Raw genomic sequence first — 25,099 nt, 5'->3', positions numbered from 1 at the left:
CCATGACTACAGGCAATGAAACTCTTTAAATTTCCTGACTGAAGCAGTTTAGCGGCGAGCTGTGCACATTTAGACTGGTCAGAGCTCTGTGGGTGTTAATAATGTTAATAATGTCTGTGGCTTTGGTAGTAAGTGCTATATACTGTCCTTTGCCTCACTGGGCTTATGTATGTGGGATCAGTAGTAAGGAAATTAACACTGAAAGAGATAATAATTTAATATTGTAACAGTATGTGTACAGAAAGCATTTATGTAATCTAATAAAATACAATATTACGAAATGTGGGAAAAAAAACCCCCAATATTCCACATACACCTCTTAATAAGAAAATCCTGATGAGGTCTGGGGTAGCCATCATTCGAGTGGTAGACTACCCTGATGTGTGTCCTGCCCACACCAACATCACACATTGGGAGGATCGGTGAGTTACATTTAAGGTGCTATGCTGAATCTGAATTACGTTCTAAAGCTTTTTGTGTTCTGGTATTCCAATTATTTGAAGACTTCTTTCCCTTGGGGAGCTCTGTTGCTTAATGGCGTGTCACAGATTATGGAAGTCGTGTCAGTGTTCTGTTGTTCTCGTCGCGTGTGTCTCATGTGTCTCTGATAGCCACTCGGGTACATGTTGGCAAGTTTGTACATTCCTGCTTACATCACACAGCTAGCATCACCCGTACCTAACGTAGGGCTAACCAATGATTTTCCCGTAGGAGTTTATTTAAAGTGAGGTGAAGCCTTGTCATCAAAATGTAGAACGAAGGACTGTCATCAAAGCATGAGATAAAAGCGACTTGTATGGACGTGGTGTAGCCCGAGGCCTGGCGTCACACGGAGTAGATAGTTGGTAGTTTCGGTACAAAGCCTTTGGAGCCACGTTTACCATTCCGCTTGCCTGCCAACTTCTTCAGAAAGCCTGGATGGAGACGGGGAACGCCCATGGGGGTGTGGGGATGGAAAGACCAGTGGGAAGAGGTAGAAATGATGGACGTAGCCCTCGTCCGACTCCCCGGATCTACAAGCATGACGTCACGTGGAGGCTCGTGAGCCAGTGGTGAGCCGGACTCAACGTCGCTGGTGACTTTGCCGTCACCTAGAATCACACACACACACACACGCAACCACGCATGCATGCACGAGTATAAATAGAAACACATAAATGGACTGTTGACTCCACTCGCTGTAATCAAAATATGTAAGTGCTTGGCGAGCGATAATAAAAACTCTCTCGTTAACGCATGCGCAAAGTAGTAGAAATTTAGTTCATAATAAAGTCAGAGCGTTTGAAAGTAGAGCTCCTAGAAGGGTGGAAGAAAAGAGAAAGCGGTGGTATTATTTGTAGCATCAACAACAGTAAGACCTGTGTTACACTTACTAGACGGAGCCTTTGCTGATAACAAGCAACTTCCGTTTCCGACTGGAGCATGCGCAAGCATGCGTAAAGCGGGCTGGTCGACAAGCAAGGCCTTGTGGGACGCCATGAGCTGCAGGGGCAAGCGCACTTCTGCATGGCGCACGTTGGCCACATGACGGAGGGGGATTGTTCCGATTTTAATCTCGTCTTGAAAGGCCACACCTTGCCACCCCCAGCCACGTGACGACACATCCACCTGAGAAATAAGTATTTCAGGAAGTCAAGAAGACAGCACAGGAAGTCAACAAACAACAGAGTAAACAACACCCCCCCCCACACACACACACCCACATTGAACACCTGTGTGTGTGTGTGTGTGCATTATGTATACTGTGCACAATGCAGACTTCCTAATAATATCGAGAGCTAGTATACACCCCTCAGTTCCGCCTCTCTGATGTCACTTTCTTTTCTGATGAATCTGAACGAGCTACACGTCCCTCACCTCACTCCCAGTTCTGGGTGGAGTCCTGCTTAGCAGAGAGAGTCGCAAACTTACATTTCTAGCAGGACTTCTCCAGTGATTTTCAATGACAGCACGAGCTTTTCGATTTTAGAGCAGGTGCACGTTCATCAGTGTGATGACATGTGGGTGAGCGCGAGAGATCTCAGTGGTTGAGGAAAATGGTTAAGTTGCGAAAGTTGTCTAGTGACAATAAAAGGAAACCAAATGAATGACACATTTTTCAACAAAACGTGTGTAGCAAGAAAAACTAGAGAAAAGTGTAGAAACAGCTGTAAAAATGCACATCCCTTGTGGCGAAAACTTCATCTTCTGAGTCAGTCATCACAAGGGTTATGCTCACGCGACTAGTGTAACTGTGAAAACACGGCAGCCCGCCAGGTCGAACATAAACATAGTCCTATAGATAAGACTCACCTGGAGAAAATATCGGACATCGATAACATGGCAGCCTCCTAAGCCAGTAGGTGGCAGGGCTGGAACCTGAAGGGCCGGCTCCCACCTGGTGACCTCTGTCCTGAGCACGTCCTTTTGCTCTTCGACCACCACGTTCTTCGTAACCTTGACCCTGTTCTTTGCCCTATACGTGGTCACCTGATGGGAAGCAGGGGGCAGGTCAGTTAGCAAAATTTCGAAAGGAAAGTGCGGATGTTTTACCTGCTGATGAATTCAGGACTAATAAGGCACTTTTTATTATTATTATTATTGTTAGCACATTTGTGCTCCATACAGATCTTTCATACGTCTGTCACTATTATATGTTGATACTATTTATAGACTATTTTTACTATTTATATGTTACAAATCTGTAACTATATCATTTGTCATACATCAATCACTATTTCGTACCCTACAGCTCTGTTGCTGCCTGTTACAGATTCGCCCCCTATTTTATGTTTTGTTGTTTACTACACTATCCACATTTTAGGTATTTTGGTCAAAACTGGTTATTTAAAAAATCAGCCCTTTGTTATTCATTGTACACGATTTCATGAACTTAACCATAAACAAATATAATAACATAAAGATATTGTTTTTGTTTTTACACACTTTTTCATTATTAGCTCACTATGTGTGTAGAATGTTATAGTCGACTTTCACACACTTCCCGTCGTTTTAGAAGTCTGAAATTTTCACGTTACTCATTTCTGGTGCCAGTGCAATATTAAATCATTTCCAGCACTCCACAATCAGTAAAATAATATTTAAAAATAAATTCTGTATGTGAAAGATAGGCGGGACTAGGGGAGATAGATGAGTGCTACTCTAGAACAAGTGTTCTACATTTTTTTAAGGATAACGAGATCTTAAAATCAACTGGATTGTTCTATATATTGCATGGCAGAATGTCGTATGCTAGAATGCCCTGTACTACCGTGTATAGCCACAAACATACTGATGCCTTTACTACTGCAGTGAATAATTACAAGAACAAAACAACGATTTCACTATCCACGATGATGACAATGATGATGAAAAAGAAGTGGGATACAGAGAAGGATGATGCAATGCGAGTCAGGAAATAATAAATGCAAAATGTGTAAAGAGCATACTTACACTCAAGGAGCAAGCTCTCAGCAAGAAAGAAATAAACATGGACAGCATGCAATGAACAGGAAAACAAATAACATATGAGCTATACAAGAATCAACAACCGTACGAAACAAAGAATAAAATCAAATACAGAAAACACAAAGAGGAAGCGAATAACAAGAACAAGAGCTGAGAGTAACATGATATTGCAAAAGGAATGGTGTGACAAAGGACGATATTATGGGAAAGGTTAGGAGTCATGGGAGGAAAGATGGGTGATACCATGAGCAGACCTGACTAATCATCGATACAATGAGCAGACCAGACTAACCATCGATACAATGAGCAGACCTGACTAACCATCGATACAATGAGCAGACCTGACTAACCATCGATACAATGAGCAGACCAGACTAACCATCGATACAATGAGCAGACCAGACTAACCATCGATACCATGAGCAGACCAGACTAACCATCGATGCAATGAGCAGACCAGACTAACCATCGATACAATGAGCAGACCAGACTAACCATCGATACAATGAGCAGACCAGACTAACCATCGATACAATGAGCAGACCTGACCTCGATACAATGACTAACGGAGCAGACTGATACGATAACAATGAGCAATGAGCAGACAGACTAACCATCGATACAATGAGCAGACCAGACTAACCATCGATACAATGAGCAGACCAGACTAACCATCGATACAATGAGCAGACCAGACTAACCATCGATACAATGAGCAGACCAGACTAACCATCGATACAATGAGCAGACCTGACTAACCATCGATACAATGAGCAGACCAGACTAATCATCGATACTAACCTTAACCCTGACTAACCATCGATACAATGAGCAGACCAGACTAACCATCACAAGTCTGACTGTCAGCAGGATCGTAGTCCGCGTGAAGTTGCGGACCCTGACGTCTGGAAAGATTGTCTCCCCGGGCACGTAGCCTGTGTAGGGCAGCTGGCAGCTGACGTCATACTGGTCAGGTCGGAAGCAGCCGCAGCAAAGAACGACATGCTCGTGGTGGCGGACTGATTTCTGACAAACAAATCAAGTTGTACTGCAAGTATTTCTGGGAAAAGCGATTGCCTGCCTCTTTATCTGTGTATAAATGTCATAACTATTAAATCACAAAAAGTCCGAGTGAGGGTTATTCATGTTACCTCCACCTCTACCAGCACTCCCCCATTAATGCATGACTACCACTCGACCGTAGATGGCGGTGGTCAGTAACTTCTCCTGAAAGTCTAAAGCAGTGTCTCAAGCGGTTGATTCTTCATCCTTCGCAATTTCAGGCTTGAAAAAAGAGCACCAGGTGGTCATCATCGCTCCATGTTTGATTATTAAAATCCCCGCTCCCAACCCCAGTTCGAATAAAGGTCGCCAACTACAGGCTCAGGATGGTAAACAAGTTTCCCACACCTTTCGTCGATCCTTGACTGACGGCCCCAAAACCAAAACAGATGGATAATCTCAACAGTAGGGTTAATTGCTAAATATTAGTAACGAAGCATGGTGTTATATTGGTACTACTAACGATGACAAAAACTTTATTGTCTGTCGAGAGAAATGATGTGCTGCGCTCAACATAACCCTTCACAGCACAAGGTAACAAGAAGCAGAAAGAACAGAAACACTAAATATTTAGAGGGTACATCAGGGTATGAATGATATACAGCACACATTCTGCTCTCTTCAAAAACGCCATAGAACTGTCAAAGAAAGCTGCGATCTGCTTTCAAGATAACACAAACACTGTCCTCGAAATACTTAGCCAAGACCGAATTTATTCACGATAATCCTCCTGGCCAGCTAATCGTTACCTGTCCTGTATATTGCTAGTACGCCAGCTAATCCTAACTAGTAAGCCAGCTAACCCTAACCCTGTATATTGCTAGCAAGCCAGCTAACCCTAACTAGCAAGCCAGCTAACCTAACTAGCCTGTATATTGCTAGCAAGCCAGCTAACCCTAACTAGCAAGCCAGCTAACCCTAACCCTGTAAATTGCTAGCAAGCCAGCTAACCCTAACTAGCAAGCCAGCTAACCCTAACCCTGTAAATTGCTAGCAAGCCAGCTAACCCTAACTAGCAAGCCAGCTAACCCTAACCCTGTATATTGCTAGCAAGCCAGCTAACCCTAACTAGCAAGCCAGCTAACCCTAACCCTGTATATTGCTAGTACGCCAGCTAATCCTAACTAGTAAGCCAGCTAACCCTAACCCTGTATATTGCTAGCAAGCCAGCTAACCCTAAGGTGTCCTGTAACTACCCCTTTTGGATTAATAAAGGTGTCGGCTTAAGTACTTGAACTACGAATGTTAACTCGGTAATAATTCTAGCTCTCGTTCGTCGGGTGCGTGGTCTTATCTAATCCACCCGTTGTGTTCTTTTTTCCCAATCCGCTACACACCCGCACTCAGCCGACCTTGGAATCCACAAAAGATCTGCTTTCCTTTCTCAGACAAAAGTGTCTTTTCTTTGGTGCGTCGTTCAACTCCACGGATCTTCACGTGTGTTCTCTGCTGTGTGACAACTACACGGACAACACAAATTAAGCTCTCTCTCTCTCTAGTGAGACACTTCTTCACGTGTGTTCTCTCTGCTGTGTGACAACTACACGGACAACACAAATTAAGCTTCTCTCTCTAGTGAGACACTTCTTCACGTGTGTTCTCTGCTGTGTGACAACTACACGGACAACACAAATCTCTCTCTAGTGAGACACGTTAAATTCATCTATTCCACACGACGAGGACATAGCACGACACGCTAGCATTCGTTGGGACTGACACGCTCACACAGGTAAATATAAGTTGTAAGATTTATTTACATAATCTACACATACAACTACTGTACATGTATCTATTCTAACCTACCCACTAGCTACTAAAACACAGCAACTAACTCACTGGGGTAGGGAAAGAGGGGAGTGAGTGACGTGGGCCGGTTTCCAGAGAGACCAAGACACCTTTCGGTAAACAGGTGCAAGCACTTGTTGTTGCTGTTGATTTTCATGGAAAGTGCTTCCACCTCGCGGTGATTTCGCATTGTGGGGAGTGAGGATCTTTTGGGGGTGGGTGGGTTTGGTGGGTGTTGATGTAGGGGTGGGGTCACTGTCTTGTGCCGCCGCATGTATCGTCTATTTTGTTTGTGCTCTCTTTTTCTGTTGGTGAATAGGTTTGCCGTCTGTTTGGGTGGTGTCCTGTGGGGGTGCACTGTGGGGTGTGCTGTGGGGTGTGCTGTGGCTGTGGGGGTGCACTGTGGGGGTGTGTGTGCTGTGGGGTGCTGTGGTGGTGTGCTGTGCTGTGGGGGTGTGCTGTGGGGTGCACTGTGGGGTGTGCTGTGGGGTGTGCTGTGGGGGTGTGCTGTGGGTGGTGTGCTGTGGGGGTGTGCTGTGTGGTGGTGCTGTGGGGGTGTGCTGTGGCTGGTGTGCTGTGGGTGGTGTGTGGTGGTGCTGTGGGGGTGTGCTGTGGGGTGTGCTGTGGTGGTGCTGTGGGGGTGTGCTGTGGTGTGCTGTGGGGTGTGCTGTGGTGGTGTGCTGTGGGGGTGTGCTGTGGTGGTGTGCTGTGGGGTGTGCTGTGGGTGTGCTGTGGGGGTGTGCTGTGGTGGTGTGCTGTGGGGTGTGCTGTGGGGTGTGCTGTGGGGGTGCTGTGGGGGTGTGCTGTGGGGTGTGCTGTGGGGTGTGTGTGGTGTGCTGTGGGGGTGTGCTGTGGGGTGTGCTGTGGGGTGTGCTGTGGTGGTGTGCTGTGTGCTGTGGGGGTGCACTGTGGTGGTGTGCTGTGGGGGTGTGCTGTGGTGGTGCTGTGGGGTGTGCTGTGTGCAACTGTGGGTGTGCTGTGGGGGTGTGCTGTGGGGGTGTGCTGTGGTGTGTGCTGTGGTGGTGTGCTGTGGGGGTGCACTGTGGGGGTGTGCTGTGGTGGTGTGCTGTGGTGGTGTGCTGTGGGGGTGTGCTGTGGTGGTGTGCTGTGGTGGTGTGCTGTGGTGCTGTGGTGGTGTGCTGTGGTGGTGTGCTGTGGTGGTGTGCTGTGGGGGTGTGCTGTGGGGTGTGCTGTGGTGGTGCTGTGGGTGGTGTGCTGTTGAGGTGTGCTGTGGGGGTGCACTGTGGGGTGTGCTGTGGTGGTGTGCTGTGGTGGTGTGCTGTGGTGTGCTGTTCTGTGGGGGTGTGCTGTGGTGTGTGTGCTGTGGGGTGTGCTGTGGTGTGGTGTGTGTGCTGTGGGGTGTGCTGTGATGGTGTGCTGTGGGGGTGTGCTGTGGGGGTGTGCTGTGGGGTGGTGTGCTGTGGGGGTGTACTGTGGGGGTGCTGTGGGGGTGTGCTGTGGGGGTGTACTGTGGGGGTGTACTGTGGGGGTGTGCTGTGGGGGTGTGCTGTGGTGGTGTGCTGTGGTGGTGTGCTGTGGGGGTGTGCTGTGGTGGTGTGCTGTGGGGGTGTGCTGTGGTGGTGTGCTGTGGGCGTGTGCTGTGATGGTGTGCTGTGGGGGTGTACTGTGGGGGTGTACTGTGGGGGTGTGCTGTGGGGGTGTACTGTGGTGGTGTGCAACAACAACAACAACAACAACAACAACAACAACAACAACAACAAGGGGAACTTATAACGCGCAGCATCACGACCAAGACAGATCGCACTCTGCGCTGACCAATAATGATAAATGAAAGATAAACTGCAGACGTGCAGACACGTAAGTATTCCCTAGTAAATCTGCGGAAATATTATTGTCCTTCGGGTTTGAAGGCGTGGAACCTTTTACTGTAGACATGCACCTTGTGTTGTCTGTCACGTGCACGCTCAGGTCATATGTTAGTAGGGGGAAGGTTGATGTTGACAATAAAGAGTTGTGCACTGTGAAGGTGTTACCATGACCGCCGGATGTCTGTTGAGGTCGCTGTCGCAGATGACGGAGAGGGCCCGCGACGTCCTCAGTTCTGCAGCACCGGGCCTGTCCACCACACAGTCCAGCCAGTGGCGGACAAAGCCGTAACGACCCTCAAAAGAGCCAGGCAGGGTGTCTGGTATGGTGATCTCGAACTCCAGGGAGTGGCAGCCAGCAGGCATTACCTCCCCGTATGAGGTGGTGGGCTCTGACGTCACGGAGAGTTGTGCACGAGAAAAACGGAGAATACACGAGATTACAGAAAAAATGTAGCTAGAAATGGTGATGAATGATATTAGGGAATATATATATAGGGATAAACGTCAGGGTGAGTTATGAACGGGAAAAATAGGGATACATGAGAGAAGAGAATATATATATCTAGAGAGAAATAGTGATCAATGATATTTGAGAAAAAATATATAGGGATTAAAGTGAGGGTCGGTTATGCACAAGAAAAATAGAAATACACGAGATAAGAGAATATACTGGAGAGCGAAAGGGATAAGCGAGATCAGAGAACCGGTGAATGGTGTGATACACAACCCCAAACTAATGTTTGCAAGAAGGTATAAAACCATCATTTGCAAAACACAGGGTAACAGCTTAACAACTGTTCCGAGAACAACGTCTTTGTAGAGAAAAAAAAATAACGATACCATTTTATCCACGTGATCACACAGATAAGGACATTGAAACTTTTAAGATGTAATCACATAGCTCATGTCGTTGTCGTCATCGTCATCGTCATCGTCGTCGTCGTCCTCCTCCTCCTCATCATCATCATTATCAATCATCATCAATCGGCATCAATCAGCCTCATCATCGTCGTTTGGAAACAAAAGTTTCAGTATAGATGAAGCACAGGGACGAATAGAGTGCTAACAGATAAGAATTAAGGAACACACACACACACTCTCTCTCACACACACTCTCTCACACACACTCTTTCACACACACTCTCACACACACACACACTCTCACACACACTCTTTCACACACACTCTTTCACACACACTCTCACACACACACTCTCTCACACACACTCTCACACACACACTCTCTCTCACACACACTCTTTCACACACACACTCTCTCTCACACACACACACTCTCTCTCTCTCTCTTTCACACACACTCTCTCTCACACACACACACTCTTTCACACACACTCTCACACACACTCTCTCTCTCACACACACAAAACAACAAAACACTTCCACACACACATACAGGCACAGAGAGAGCGAAAGAAGCACGCGTGAACACACAGACAGACAGACAGACAGACAGACAGACAGACAGACAGACAGACAGACAGACAGACAGACAGACAGACAGACAGACAGACAGACAGACAGACAGACAGAGGCAGAAGCAATTATATTATATATGTACGCGCACGTTGACTAACTCAATAGCCCTTTACCTAGAGATCATGACAGGTGAATTGTGAATTATAGTTGAAGTGCGAGTGCGTGTGTAAATACTTTGGCGAGAACATGGAAGGAAGATGTTGCGGTGACAGACCTTGACTGAAATCCGAGGACAGATCGGTTGCTGCCGATGTGTCTATAGTTCTGGAGCGCAGTCTTTCCCCCAGAGAGACTAACAGACTCCCCTGGCGACCAGACATGAGCCAGTAACACCACCTCCCTGACAACCAGACATTGTCAGGAGCGCACGACTGAACAAAATGTTCCTGTCAACTCAGTTTTGTCATTCTCAAACAAGTCGTCCAAGAACGAAGACGCGGCGAAATGTTTTGTGTTAGAGACAGGACGAATTTCCGGAATCACTTGGGGGCACAGAGAGGACTACAAGAGGTCGCCGTCGTCAGTCTGCTGTCTGCCCAGCAAGCTCTACCTCTACAGAGTATTATTCCAGGAAATGTGTGTTTGTGAGCGTGCGCGCACGTGAGTGATCGGACGTGAAGTTCGCTTGTACGTAAGTGTGATCTTTCACTATTCAAGAAACTGTAGACTTTGGAGGTTGGACCTCGTATGGACTTGGAGAATGAACTTGTATGTAGAGGTTCTATGACTGGAAGGCTGAGAGTAGCTGATGTTACTGATGTGCTATACATGATCTGCTCTTATTACACAGACATTGACTTTCGTGTGTGTTCTTGCAATAGTTTGCAGTCTTCCCCTCAGTGATTACCAAAGCTGCCGATGAGCAGAAAACATAAAGCCCATGTACGAGTCGTGGTGATTTGTCGTGACAAAGAACTTGTGTGGGACACCATGTTTGTTGTGGTGACACGACTCACCTGACGGCCAGAGATGAAATAACACGACTCACCTGACGACAGGAGATGAGATCGTAAGACGACTGACCTGATGACCAGAGATAAGACAGGCAATATGACTCACCTGTGCCCCACAGAATAGTGGTCGTCTCCAGGAATTTCTCCATGGCCGTTCGGTGGCGAGGTGGGACCACACCGTCACACAGGAAGCAACCCCCTCCTTGCCTCTTCCCATCATCCAAATCGTCTTCCCACTCTTCTCGGTCATCAAAAATATCCACCCAGGCCTCACACTTGTAGCTCAAACGGATACCTGTTCAAAGACAGTTCTCGAGTTAGATCCTTACAGAAGAAAGTTTTCAAGTGATACCTGTACAGAAGAAAGTTTTCAAGTGATACCTGTCTTTTGTGATTACAGTTCCCAAATGATACCTGTACAGAAGACAGTTTTCAAGTGATACCTGTACAGAAGACAGTTTTCAAGTGATACCTGTACAGAAGACAGTTTTCAAGTGATACCTGTACAGAAGACAGTTTTCAAGTGATACCTGTACAGAAGACAGTTCTCGGGTGATACCTGTACTTTATGATTACAGTTCCCAAATGATACCTGTACAGGAGACAGTTCTAAGGTGATACACTGATACCTGTACAGAAGACAGTTCTCGGGTGATACCTGTCCTTTGTGATTACAGTTCCCAAATGATACCTGTACAGGAGACAGTTGTCAAGTTCGACCCAGTCCTTCTAATTGTGAAAGATATTTGTACCATCGTGTGTAGCACAATTTATGAGTGATTCATCTCATGGCACTGACATAAAATACATCTCTAATTATGGTGCAGTTATACAGTAGCATGAGTCGAACAATATCTACTACTTTTGTCAAAGAGTTTTGTCAAAGAGGAACACAAAAGTGTCGTTATTTCGTAGGTCAGTAAACAAAGCTCTCTATCAAAGGGTACAGTTGGGGTAGGGATCGCGTGACTGAGTCACAAGTGGTAGGGACAATGAAGACAGAATAAAGCAGAATAAAGCAGCAGTAATTAATGTTTATTGAGCGTTGTATACAATCTGAAATAGTCTCACATCGACCCAATTTTTAGCTTTTTTCTTATCAGAATAACCACTATATTTTAAAAAAGAAATCCATCCTGTTTCCAACTCCTCTTCAAGTGTCTGACGAAAGGAGACATGGCTGACCATTCTTAAGACTTGTCTTTTTGGTTGATCATTTGATCCACACTACCACTGAGCAACAACACATCTGCCCGCTGGCTCTCTACAGCAGTTCCGACACCTGCCTAGCAGCTTGAGGTGTTTCCGAGTTTAAACAACATCTGTTGGTGACTTGGACAGCTGCTGGACTACAGACGCGTGTAGGTGGACGGCTGTCTGTCTGCCGAGACCAACGCTCAGCCTCTTGCCAAGTTCTCCGCTGTTAGTCTCGGCGAGCCTAATTAAAGAATGTGACGAAACCGGAAGCTTTGTACACACCTGCCTCGTTTTAATATTTAACTGGAAAAAAAAAATCGTCTGCCAGCAGTCCAGTGAAGTTTGTGGTGGGACTAGTTGCACTTCGTGACCTCTCGGTGACATATGTTGGAAGAGTACTGCTGATGTCTTTGTCGTCCAGTCTCAAGGGTTGCCGTCAATAAACGCGGCCTTTGACAGTTTTAGAGATTTAATTGTGGTTACCTCTACACGAACTCTGCATGATAGTTGCCTACTCATTGTGACATAAGTCCAGAGTACAGTACAAATCGCTGATGAGTGTTTGTGTCAGGAACGAGGGTTATTCCCCCTGACTGTGTTGTAGTAAGCACGAGCTGTCGCCCTTGGCCGTCTGTGTGGGAGTATCAGTCACGGAAGAGAGTATGAGTGAACGAAGTGTTCACAGGAGCTCCTGCATTTTTGGTGAACTCGATGTTATTCGCAAATAAGCCATCGTGCTAAAAAGACGCTGGAGAGGTTCTGTGGGTGAAAGAGACCGGGAATGAGAGTGATTCCTTGCCGAGACAAGGTATGGGAGTAGTAGTAGTAGTTGTTGTTGTTATCATCTTTGTAACAGTCAGTGAAAGAATAATTTGGACTCTTACATTTTGTTTACCTTTTTGTTATTGGAAAAACTGTGTTTTTGTTTCAACAAATAGTAGAGGTGACATTCTAGTGTCCGACTGGTGTGCTCACCGAGGCATTTGCTTTTCAGGAGTTAACGGAGGTGGACGTAAAGCGATCACAGAGTGACGATCGCCCTGTCAACTGATGAGACCTGAGTGTTTCCACCCCAGTGACTGGCGTTGGCCACTGAAGTAGAGAAGTATTATGGTCCTCTCCTCTCTGTGTCGTGTCTGTACAACCAGGTGTCGAGTACTGGAAGTAATCGCGCCGTGTACCACCCATAGGACTATAGTGTGTACCGTTAAATATGTCAGCGAGGAGGAGAATTCGAGGAAGTGCTTGTGTGTGTGTGTGGACGGGGAGAGGGGTCTCTTCGAACGTACGTGTATTTAATTTAGGTCTTACAAGTAAACATTGACATACGATCCATAGACATATAAGGAAAAGACACTAGCTGGTGTTTCTCCAAAGAGTGACTGTTTCGTTTACAAATTTCTATAGACTCATATACTTAAGTGTTTAAGTATCTATTTCTTTAAGAATCTATATGATTATTGGGAATTGAATTTATACAAATATCTTGTATGATTGTGAAGTTCTTTGATTCGCTAACGAAGATAGTTGAACTCTCTCTAAAATAGAAACGTGAAGCCCATGGACAGGTCTCGTGATTTGTTGCGAGAAAGAACGCGGGTGGACACTGTGTTTGCTTGTGTGCATCGTGGGGTGTTCCTAACAGCTTATTTTCTGAAATTTTGACAAGTTTCCCCATGTGATTTGTCTCATTTTGTTTGTGGAGATTAATAGATGACACAGTGCCATTGAAGTGGATGCGTGTGGTCTGTAGGTAGTTGTGTAAAGTGCTGAGGACCTGAGATGCTGGGGCACCTGAGAACAAGGAGATTGCAACGAATATATAAAGATATTTTTTGATGTCAAGATGGCAACAAACAGCAGCGAATTTCTTTCTAGCTGGTTAAGAAGTTGACAACAGCAAGTGGTGTGGAACAAGCCATAGTGATAATGACGAGCACCATATGATGGCTCACATAATTACATACAGTCTCATTAACATAGTTTTTTTCTCATGAATGTGTCCAGAGCTGTGTCTTACAAAAAATAATAACAAAAACAAGAGCACGATAATTTTGGTAGCTAAGGCGAGAAGGGACGGTATCTCCTTTAACCTGAACCCTTTAATGATAACCACTATACTTTTCTGCCCTGTTGTGACATACAGTATCGTATACAGCCAAGTGCCAAGTGACAAGACATGACAACCACAACATCAGCAGCGGAAAGGAGTACATGACGACGACTAATCTACTGATGACTTGACTCAAATAGCAATTCAATAATCCAGCAATAATGACTAAAGCGCTGGTTCCATGCCCCCAACTATAATGTTAGTGATGGACAGCAGCTCACCTCATAGTAGCAGGAAGCAAGCATGAAAGTCATTTCGAAGGTTAAGGTTCGACAGAAGGAATAGTTGTCAGGGTGGTCAAAGTGTCTTCAGGATACGCTATGACAGTGACCATTGCAATGAAACCACCAGCTTGTATGACTGGACTGCTGGCAGACGATTTCTACTAAAACATAGTGCAGTTGGGGTCTGGCATCCTCCCCAGTGTTATGCTGCTACAAAGCTTCCGGTTTATTCACATTTCAGATTAACTATTAAAACGAGGCATGCTACTACAAAGCTTCCGGTTTAGTCACATTCTTTGTTACGGCTCGCCGAGACTAACAGCGGAGAACTTGGGAAGAGGCTAAGCGTTGGTCTCGGCAGACAGACAGCAGTCCACCTATACACATCCTTGATGATACTGTCGACGATCATAGACATACACGTATCGCATAAGGACGATACACACATGTGGACGATACATGTGTCACATGGGGACTCTAGGGCATGAAGATTATGGGTGATGCATTATCACAGTGACCAGGAGGAGGATACAGTATCAGTGATCATGGCGATGATACTGTATTAAAGTAGTCATGTGGAGGATACGGTATAGATGATATGGACAATAGGGTACCACATGGTGGAGGTCAGATGAACAGGATTTAGGGAAACAACGGACGACGGCCACACACTGTGGTACACTGGGGAGGATGCCAGACATGAGTGCGTGGGCTTCCTCGTGCACACGAAGGTGGACGGAGCCGCCATCAGCTGGACACGCGTATTCAGCAGGCTGATCTCCATGCGTCTCTCAGATACTACTTCTTGGAGAACACAATGCTGGAAGCTCTCCACGACCATCAAACTCTATCCCCATTGGTGGAACGCCGATAAGCAACATAGCTTTGCAGAAGGCAGAGACCTGTTAGCAAGCACTAACAAAGAACTGCAAGACCTCACCAACAGACTGACAGACAGTTCAAATACATATGGAATGGAGACCAGCACTGAAAAGAGAAAAATTATGGTCGATTGCAGTGACAAAGCACAGGTCTCTATGAGCGGGGTACAGGCTCCAAGAGGTCAGCAGCTTCACGTACTTGGGAGCCAACATCTCCAAGGACGGCAGCTCCACGCCAGATATCCACACCAGGGTCGCAACAGCAACAGCGGCAATGGCTAGACTGGATAGGATCTGGCATAGCCATCAGATGAGGTTCACTACCAAGTACAAGCTGTACAAACCCCTGGTAGTGTCCACCCTGCTCTACGGATGTGACACGTGGACTCGCTGAGATGGAGAGGAGAATCCAGGCATAGTGCCTGTGGATGCTGCTCCGGATCTCATACACAGAAGCAATGACAAAACAAGATGGCCTCACTCGGAGGACTCCAGGCACCGTGGAAGGTGGTCGACGCCGCGGTGGTGAGAGGAAGAACTGACTTACGAAGGTCAACGACTGGACAGGTCGTCGTGTACAGGATCTGCTGACTGTCGTCCAAAGTAGACAAGTGTGGCGGCCTGTCAGCTGCTAGTCTATCCATGCGACAGGTGCCGGCCAAGGGACTGACTGACTGACAACATGGGTCATGGTGACAATAGGTTATATAGTTGCATGTGTGTCATAGTGATCCATGGGATGATAGGGCATCAATGACCATGGGGAATGATGTTAGGTGTAGGTGTTGTTTGTATGATTATCACAGGACAGTGCACACACACTCTCTCTCTCTGTCTCTGTCTCTCTTTCACACGCGCGCACGCACACACACACACACGTGTGTGTGCAAGACATCGGATATATTAGAGTACACAATGGGAAGAAGTGAGAACAGTGACACAACTAACCTCGAACAAGCGTGGGGTCGGACAGTACAAGTGTGACGTCACCAACGAGCGTCCCTCCTGCCCAGCATACAGAGCGCGGGTCCGCCGTGCGAATGGCCAGGCACTGGACACACGCCATCGTCCGGCTGTCAGCTGACCACCACTACAAGTCTCCTGAGCAGACCAGCGATGCTGTGAAGAATCAACACCTATTTGAATGTTGGCACTCCCTTTTCTTCATCTAGTTTCGCCGGTTTGTCCTGTTTTTTTTCCTTCTAACTGCCTTCTCGTTTTGTCGCACGCTTCCTGAATTAGCGAATGAATGTTGTGGTGCACACCTGAGTATACGGTCAGAAGAACCGAACCCTCCCATTGTGTGGCACGTCACCGAAACACGTGTGTGATGTCTGATGCCCTGTACCAGGTGAGACAGTTCTGTCGGGTGAGAACATTCACAAAGTCCATAAACAGCCCTGTACCAGGTGAGACAGTTCTGTCAGGTGAGAACATTCACAAAGTCCATGCCTAGCATCATCTCCTGCCACACAAGCCATTCTACTCTTTTCAAATTTCGAGGGTGGGGGGCGAAGGATAGCCGAATACCCAGTAGTTCGTGCACACAAAAAATATCGCCTAGTCGGCTGCTGTGGCCTTCAGAGACAAGCTTATGAACCGAGATGCAAGAGGCAATGGGAAAAAGTCACCAAGTATAGTAAGCTGATCCTGTGAACAGCAAGCTTTTAGACTTCTGATGATGTGAACAGCAAGTCTGTAGCCTGGTATGTCCGGCTGGTATCTACGGCCGCCACCTTCACACTACATCGGTGTGTTGTCGGACAAGGGCAGACTTTGTTGTGACCATTGCCGTTGCCCTGACCATGCCATCAGCTCTCCGCGGACAAGCAGACCCTATATGGCGGTGAGCTGACCAGCAAAGTCCTCCTCGTGTTTCCCTGTGACGACTCCTACGAAAACTAGTTGCATATTGAGAGTAGCGTGTAGGTCCTCTGTCATGGTCGCCTGTAATGAATGCAGGGTGAGACACTCATCAGTGAAAGTGGGCGAGTGGAGGTGGCTGATGTCTGTCATGTCGCCGCTCCACCTCGCGCCATTAACATCAAGACACTCGGCGTCATCACCAGCATGAAGGGCGCCACCTCCTTCTTCTTCCCCCTCCCACAGACATTCACTTCCGTCGAAATGAAAACCGGCGTCAGACACAGACCCTCGTTTAGTCGAGAACGTTCCATCAAAAGGGCGTGGAGCAAGATTTAGAGATGGATTTCGCCACCGACAGAACATCCGCGTGTGTACTGAATAGCCTGTTGTCCACGGAGGACCTGATGGAAGTGCCTACTGGTCACTGGGGCTGATGTCACTGCCATGACCAGGTCTCGCACACTTTGTCAAACCCCAGTGATTCAAACACAAGAAGACAACGATGCATGGTCAAAGGGAGGAGCAGGTAAATGCAGATAACAGACATCTGTCGTTTTTATCTATTGCAAAATGTCGTGGAGGACAACAGGTCATGTTTGCTTTTATAAGTTTCAACACGTTGTACACGACAAACATCTACGTCTGCTTTACTTTAGAGCAAAGGCAGGATGGTGGGACGAGGAAAGGGTCAGGGTTGAGGAAGAATTAAAAATACTTCAGCAAATGTTCAAAAAAGGTTCGGTTAACATCATTAAAGTTGGGTCAGAAGACAGACCTGTTTTCAGAGCAGAGACATTGAAACTGTCTCAACCGAAGACAAATGAGAGTCGTGCTTGAAGCATCTCTCCTCTCCCAAAGAAAAATAAAGGCGTCTGTCTTACGGTGAGAGGCAAGGAGAAAGACCGGTGGAGGCGCGTGGCCGGAGGGGCTGGAGGGGCAGGGAGGAGTCGCCATGTCGTGCGTGCGTGACGATGATGCAGCATGCTGTCACACAGCGACATCTGGCGACAAGCGGCCATGTCAGCCTTGTCATGATAAGAGTTATCCCGGGGGGACATCCGGGGCTTTAAGTTAGATATTAGTAGTGTCAAGGTTGGCGAGCAGCCATATTGTCTTTAGTTGATTAAAGCTCGTTTGTCATCAAATCAACAGTGTCTGGTGTTGGTCGGCTGAGAGCTCGCAGCACGATACATGGTGTCAGAACTGGGATTGTCACAATCACAGAGAATCAAGCAAGCTGCTGAATATGGGTCCGTTTAGAGCGCCAGAACAATTCAATTTTTCCCAGCCAAACTTGTGGCCTGAGTGGAAACAACGATTTCAGCGTTTCAGATGTGCATCAAAACTAGACAAAGACGATGAAGCAGTTCAGGTCAGTGCCTTGATCTACACTATGGGCAACGACGCAGAACGCATTCTCACGTCGTTTGGTCTGGATGCACGACAGCGGCAAGAATACGACACTGTTCTTGAAAAATGTGATGAGTACTTTGTGCCAAAACGCAATATCATCCATGAGCGTGCACGATTTCACGCCAGAAATCAGAAACCGGACGAAAGTATCGAAGAATACATCAGAGATTTATACGAGCTCGCTGCAAAGGCAGACGTAAGAGACAAAGATGAAGCTATCAGAGATCGCCTCGTGTTAGGGATCCTCGACAGAGACTTGTCCGAAAGATTACAACTAAAGGCAGACTTAACACTGCAAGACGCCATCTTGCAGGCAAGGCAATATGAGCAAGTGAAAGCACAGCTTTCTGACCAGCGTCGCACAAATGTGGACGCAGTGCAATTCAAGAAAAGTGCCTCTGGTGGTGCTTAGCAACTACATAGTCAGTGCAAAGGTGCAACTGGCAGTTCGCGCGGCTTCAGTGGTCGTCGTCGCGGTAGAGCAGAAAAGAGTGACTTTGCATCGTCAGCAGTTAACGTGTCAAGCTGTACTCGTTGTGGCAGACGGCACGCTAGCACATGTGTGTGCCCAGCTCAGGGAAGGAAGTGTAACAAGTGTGGTAGCTTGGACACTTTGCTACAGTGTGCAGAACAAAGTTAGTGCAGGCACTTGAAGAAAAACAAGTAAAGGAACATTTTGTAGGGACTTTGTGCAGTGACAGTAGAGAACCACCGTGGACAACTGTATTACAGTTTGGCGGTTGTGATGTCAAGTTCAAAATTGACACAGGGGCAGATGTTTCTGTCATTTCATCTACACAGTACAAAAAGTTGTCACCATGTCCAAGCTATTGAAGACCAATGTAGTGTTAAAGAGTGTAGGAGGAGTCCTGAAGTGTGATGGACAGTTCATTACTACAACAAGAATTCATGACCAGCTTCATGTACTGAAAGTGTTTGTTGTGCAAGCAATCACTGAAAATCTGCTTAGTAGAGAAGCAGCATCCAGATTAGGTTTAGTGAAGAGGATAGAGGCTGTCAATGCCTTATTTGGAAAACTTGACAAGACACCTGTGCAGTGTCCTCCAGTCAAAATCATCTTGAAAGAAAACATTGAGCCATACAGTGTTCATGCAGCAAGGAGAATACCAATACCATTGCTGGACAAGGTCAAGGAAGAATTAAAAAGAATGCAGGAAACAGGGATTATAGAGGAAATAACAGAGCCAACAGATTGGTGCTCTCCCATTGTGCCAGTAATGAAGAAATCAGGTAGCATACGTATTTGTGTTGATTACAAGAAGCTCAATACCGCAGTGAAGCGGGAGCGGTATACCTTGCCAACACTGGAAGATATTTTACATAAGCTTTCTGGATCAGCAGTTTACAGCAAGCTGGATGCAACATCAGGTTTCTATCAGATTCCCCTTGATCCAGATTCTGCAAAACTTACTACATTCATCGCTCCATGTGGGAGATATTTCTTCAAGAGATTACCATTTGGTATTTCATCAGCTCCAGAGATTTTTCAGAGGACCATGGAGACTATCCTAAAGGATGTACCCAACATAATCTGCTATTTTGATGATATCCTTGTTTATAGTGAGAATGAACAAGCTCACGAGAAGCATCTTGAGAGAGTCATGAAAACACTTGCCAGTGCTAACCTGAAACTCAACTATGAGAAATGTGAGCTCAGGAAGCATGAGATTGAATTTTTGGGTCATAGAATCAGCAAGAATGGAATTTCACCAGACCCAGGAAAGGTTGAAGCAATAATTGCCATGCCAGATCCAACTAATGTACCCGAGTTGAGGAGGATGCTGGGCATGTGCAACTTCTTAGGGCGGTATTTGCCAAGTCTGTCTACAGTACTTCAGCCATTGACGCAACTGCTGGGGAAGGATCGAGAGTGGAGTTGGGGCTCAATGCAAGTCAAAGCAATGGCAGATGTGAAGAAACTGCTTACTTTAGCACCAACGCTAGCATTCTACGATCCGGCAAAGCTTACAATTGTCAGCTCAGATGCTAGTAGTTATGGCATTGGTGGTGTGTTGCTACAGCAGCATCCTGAAGGTCTCAAAGCTGTGGCATATTGTTCAAGAACATTGACTGCTAGTGAATGCAGATATGCACAGATAGAGAAAGAAACACTTGCAGCAGTCTGGGCTTGTGAAAAGTTCAGCAGATACCTGATTGGTCTTGACAATGTTCGATTAGAGACTGATCACAAACCTATTGTGCCACTAATCAACAATCGTGACTTGCAAGATACTCCTATCAGATGCCAACGCATGTTGATGCGCCTCATGAGATTCAGCATCACAGCAGAGTATGTGCCAGGGAAGAAGCTTGTCATTGCAGATGCTCTATCCCGAAGTCCTCAGTTAACCACTGCTGAATCTGAAGTTATAACACTTTCAGAAGATGTTGAGGCATATTTGAGTAGTGTAGACATTTCGTGGTCATGTGCAGCTTCAGACAAGCGTCTGAAAGAGATTGCAGAAGAGACAAGAAAAGACAGACTGATTCAAGCAGCAATTCGCTACACTAATGAAGGCTGGCCAAAATACATTACAGATGTAGAAGATAATCTTCGTGACTATTATGCAGTGCGCATGGAACTTAGTGTGCACAATGGTCTCCTTACCAGAGGAACACGCATTGTTGTGCCAGCACCACTTCATGATGATATCCTGAAGAGGATACATGAAGGTCATTTAGGAATCACCAAGTGCAGAGATAGAGCAAAGGCAGCAGTTTGGTGGCCAGGTATTAATGGCAGGATTAAAAGAATTGTTGAAGAATGCAGACATTGCCAGGAGAAGAAACCAACACAGAGCAAGGAACCTTTGATACCGACAGAATTACCACAGCGTGTATTCCAGAAGTGTGCAGCAGATTTGCTGGAATTCAAAGGACAATCATACCTTGTGTTTGTAGATTATTATTCGCGCTTTATTGATCTTGCGCACATCAAGATTAGTACATCAGCAGAAGTTATCAAACTTCTGAAGAGCATGTTTGCACGCCAAGGAATCCCAGAGATTCTTGTTACAGACAATGGAAGGCAATTCGCATCTAGGGAGTTCCAGGAATTTGCAGTAAAGTGGGGATTTCAACATGTTACAACAAGTCCACACTATCCACAAGCTAATGGAGAGGCTGAAAGAGCAGTTCAAATTGCCAAAAAGATTCTGCAGCAAGATGAACCTGAATTAGCTCTATTGATATACAGAGACACTACTATTTCTGCTACAGGATATAGTCCAGCAGAATTAGCCTGTGGAAGAAAACTGAGAACTACATTACCTACATTGCCTGAGAACCTTGAGTCAAAGACATTTGATAAAACAGCTGTAACAGCGAGCGATGCAAAAGCAAAGCAGTCTTACAAGAACTGTTTTGACAAGCGTCATGGAGCGCGACCGCTTAACGAACTGCTTCCAGGCGACACTGTATTGCAGAAGCTAGATGGTGAGAAGCACTGGAGAAGTCCAGCAGTCATTCTGCAGCAGTGTGCTCCAAGGTCATACATTGTACAAACTCCAAGAGGTAGTTTTCGACGCAACAGACGTCATCTCAGAAGATCAAGAAACTTCGAGCCGGAGCAGTCCAGTTCCAGACCCAGTCCTGTCCAAAATGACTTTTCCCTGTATACTTCCCAAGTCCCAGTGACAGGTGAACCAGAGACAGCGCTTCATGTCAGCGATCCGATTCAGTGTCCAGAATCGTCGTCTAGTAAAGGTGGTCCTGCTACAGAAGCCAGACATAGTGCTAATCCAGATCCAGGAGATTCCCATCCCTGTAGCAGCTCTACACCTAGAATGACTCGTAGCGGCAGAATAATCACCCTGCCCGCACGTTATAAAGACTGATTATGTATTGAACAGTGATTAGAGAATAAACATTCTCCCCTCAAGTGAAGTATCTCAAGGGAGGGGAGATGTCATGATAAGAGTTATCCCGGGGGGACATCCGGGGCTTTAAGTTAGATATTAGTAGTGTCAAGGTTGGCGAGCAGCCATATTGTCTTCAGTTGATTAAAGCTCGTTTGTCATCAAATCAACAGTGTCTAGTGTTGGTCGGCTGAGAGCTCGCAGCACGATACAAGCCTGCTCACGATGTTAGCTCACCATGTTAGCTCACCATGTTAGCTCACCACGTTAGCTCACCATGTTAGCTCACTCGTGTGCGGTATTTAGCGGAAAGGGAAAACGCTTGACAAGCGTGCACATCATACGAGACATGTATACACACAGTACTACATCACATATACAATACAATGTATACACAGAGCTATATCTTGCTCCATACAACACATGTGTACACAGAGCTACATATTCCTCCATACAACACAATGTATACACAGAGCTACATATTCCTCCATACAACACATGTGTACACAGAGCTATATCTTGCTCCATACAACACAATGTATACACAGAGCTATATCTTGCTCCATACAACACATGTGTACACAGAGCTATATCTTGCTCCATACAACACATGTGTACACAGAGCTATATCTTGCTCCATACAACACATGTGTACACAGAGCTACATATTCCTCCATACAACACATGTGTATACACATATTCACCCCTACAAAACACAAAGGATTTTGTATATAATGAAACTACAGCCGTCAACTGTCAAATAATGAGAAAGTTTATCTACATAGCGGTTTACACCTTCATCAAAGGCAGGCTGAAAGTGCTTAGCAAAGAAAAAAAAAACAACAACAACACATATACATACTAATAATGCTTCCAAAACAATAATGTTACTGCGTGTCCACGTGGTGTGGCCACTCGTGTTAACACCATCAGGACACATGCGGTCTGCAGCCAGGACATGGCATGAAATCTGTGAGTGAATGCAGTTCTGCTTTTAACAGGTAGCCGACAGGTAGTGCCCTGTTGTTATGGAAACTCAGCTGTCAGTCTTTGGTGGAGTGACTGAACTTCTGCAGACAGAAACATGGTTCCATGATGACGACAGACAGCATGACACTAACGGTCACAACTAGTTTCAGAGAGATCCCAGTGTTACATCTCACTCTAAGCTTATAGAGATTGTATATATCTCACTCCAGTGTTATAACAATGTTACCTCTCACTCTAAGCTTATAGAGATTGTATATATCTCACTCCAGTGTTATAACAGCTCACTCTAAGCTTATAGAGATTGTATAAGCTTAGAGTATAAGCTTATTGTATAAGCTTAAAGAGATTGTATATATCTCACTCCAGTGTTACATCTCACTCTAAGCTTATAGAGACTGTATATATCTCACTGCAGTGTTATAACAATGCTACATCTCGCTCTAAGCTTATAGAGATTGTATATATCTCACTCCAGTGTTATAACAATGCTACATCTCGCTCTAAGCTTAAAGAGATTGTATATATCTCACTCCTTGCTATAACACTGGAGTGAGATATATATATACAATCTCTATAAGCTTAGAGCGAGCTGTAGCATTGTTATAACACTGGAGTGAGATATATACAATCTCTATAAGCTTAGAGCAAGATGTAACATTGCTATAACACTGGAGTGAGATATATACAATCTCTAAGGAAGGGAGTGTTTGACGCCGAGCCAGCAGCTAAATCTGCATCACGGCCGAATCCGCCAGCCCTTAGCCCTGTAAACACAATGCCACATGCAGCGGTACACGGACGTTTCGCCGCCGGACGTTTCGGCGCGGGGCACTTCATTTCGGCATTTCACACGGGACCTTTAGCCGAAGTCAAGTGTGGGACGCCCCTTAGCTCACACATTTCTCTCGCCATTGTATCAATGTATCAGTGAACTCTCTCTCACTATCCCTCCTCATGTGAACCGTTAGCTCACACATTTCTCTCGAGAAAATTTTGTCTTGGAATCCGAACAAATATTTGGAACTCGAACATCCGAAAGTCCGAGATGAGCCGAGTTGAGCCGAATGGCGTTCATTCGGCCCAGCGCACCTTGCTTGCGTCATCAGTATGAGTGCAGAGAGAGAGAGTCATGAAATGTGTGCAAAATGGGCAGAAATCGCAAATTTTGTTGAACAACATCACCCTGATAAAGTGGTAGCAAATAGAGCAGTTAACATTTTTAATGATAATGTTATGTCCACTTTCCGCAAAATTTTGCAAAGGAGAAAAAAACAGAAAAATATTGACAAATTCTTCCGTAAAGAAATCAGACAAGCAACTGCAGAGCAAGATTCTGATTCTCCTCAGCAAAAGATACAGAGAACAGAAACACCCGAAGAGCAGTTACCCTCTGTTTTTATTGAAGAGGACTCCCCTTCAAAACAATAACCATCCCTCTTCTCTCCTCCCTCCACATTCATTCCCTCCTGCCATAAAGTTTGGTACAGGTACAGTAAATGAAACACAATTTACTGTACTGTACAGTACATTTTTTTTGTTTGTTTTAATAAATACACTTTTATTTCTTATTTCTTGTTGAGACTCATGTTTTCTACATATTATATACAAATTAGGCCAGTAAATAGGCATTTTCTGGGGCTTGGAACGAATTAATCCAGTTTCCATTATTTCCTATGGGTTTCATTGCTTCGGTTCTCGAACAATTAATTAATTGGTTCTCGACCGTCCTCCCGGAACGAATTATGTTCGAGAACCGAGGTATCACTGTAGTTACTTTCATTCTTTGAGAAGTAAGTAAGCTCTCTCTCTCTCTGACATAATGCGGCGAAACGTCCAGTCGACAAAACGTCCGGCTCCGAAACGTCCGTCGGCGAAACGTCCGCACACACATGCAGCAGAGGTGTGGGTTGTGGACGAAGTGGCTACACCAGAGACCATGCAGAGACGACGTGGTCGGCTCGACC

At 45.8% G+C, this 25,099-nt stretch overlaps 2 protein-coding genes across 2 annotated transcripts; one reads left to right on the top strand and one right to left on the bottom strand.

The window, feature by feature from the left end:
• Nucleotides 1-700: 700 nt before the first annotated feature.
• On the bottom strand, nucleotides 701-24,982 carry LOC112554725 (arrestin domain-containing protein 2-like). The gene is made up of 9 exons (XM_025222707.1): nucleotides 24,910-24,982; nucleotides 23,008-23,215; nucleotides 15,937-17,316; nucleotides 10,680-10,868; nucleotides 8,289-8,512; nucleotides 4,294-4,473; nucleotides 2,293-2,469; nucleotides 1,374-1,608; nucleotides 701-1,091 (listed from the first exon to the last, which is right to left on the bottom strand). Exons 3-9 carry the CDS (start codon nucleotides 16,052-16,054, stop codon nucleotides 826-828), a joined length of 1,389 nt encoding a protein of 462 aa, XP_025078492.1. The 5' UTR covers nucleotides 16,055-17,316; nucleotides 23,008-23,215; nucleotides 24,910-24,982; the 3' UTR covers nucleotides 701-825.
• On the top strand, nucleotides 19,086-22,124 carry LOC112553605 (uncharacterized protein K02A2.6-like). Its single transcript, XM_025220946.1, has one exon. The coding sequence runs from the start codon at nucleotides 19,086-19,088 to the stop codon at nucleotides 22,122-22,124; it is 3,039 nt and encodes a 1,012-aa protein (XP_025076731.1).
• Nucleotides 24,983-25,099: the final 117 nt, after the last annotated feature.

Source organism: Pomacea canaliculata, linkage group LG13 (genome assembly GCF_003073045.1).
Source record: "Pomacea canaliculata isolate SZHN2017 linkage group LG13, ASM307304v1, whole genome shotgun sequence".
NCBI lineage: Eukaryota > Metazoa > Mollusca > Gastropoda > Architaenioglossa > Ampullariidae > Pomacea > Pomacea canaliculata.
This window is presented reverse-complemented; position numbering and strand designations above follow the sequence as displayed.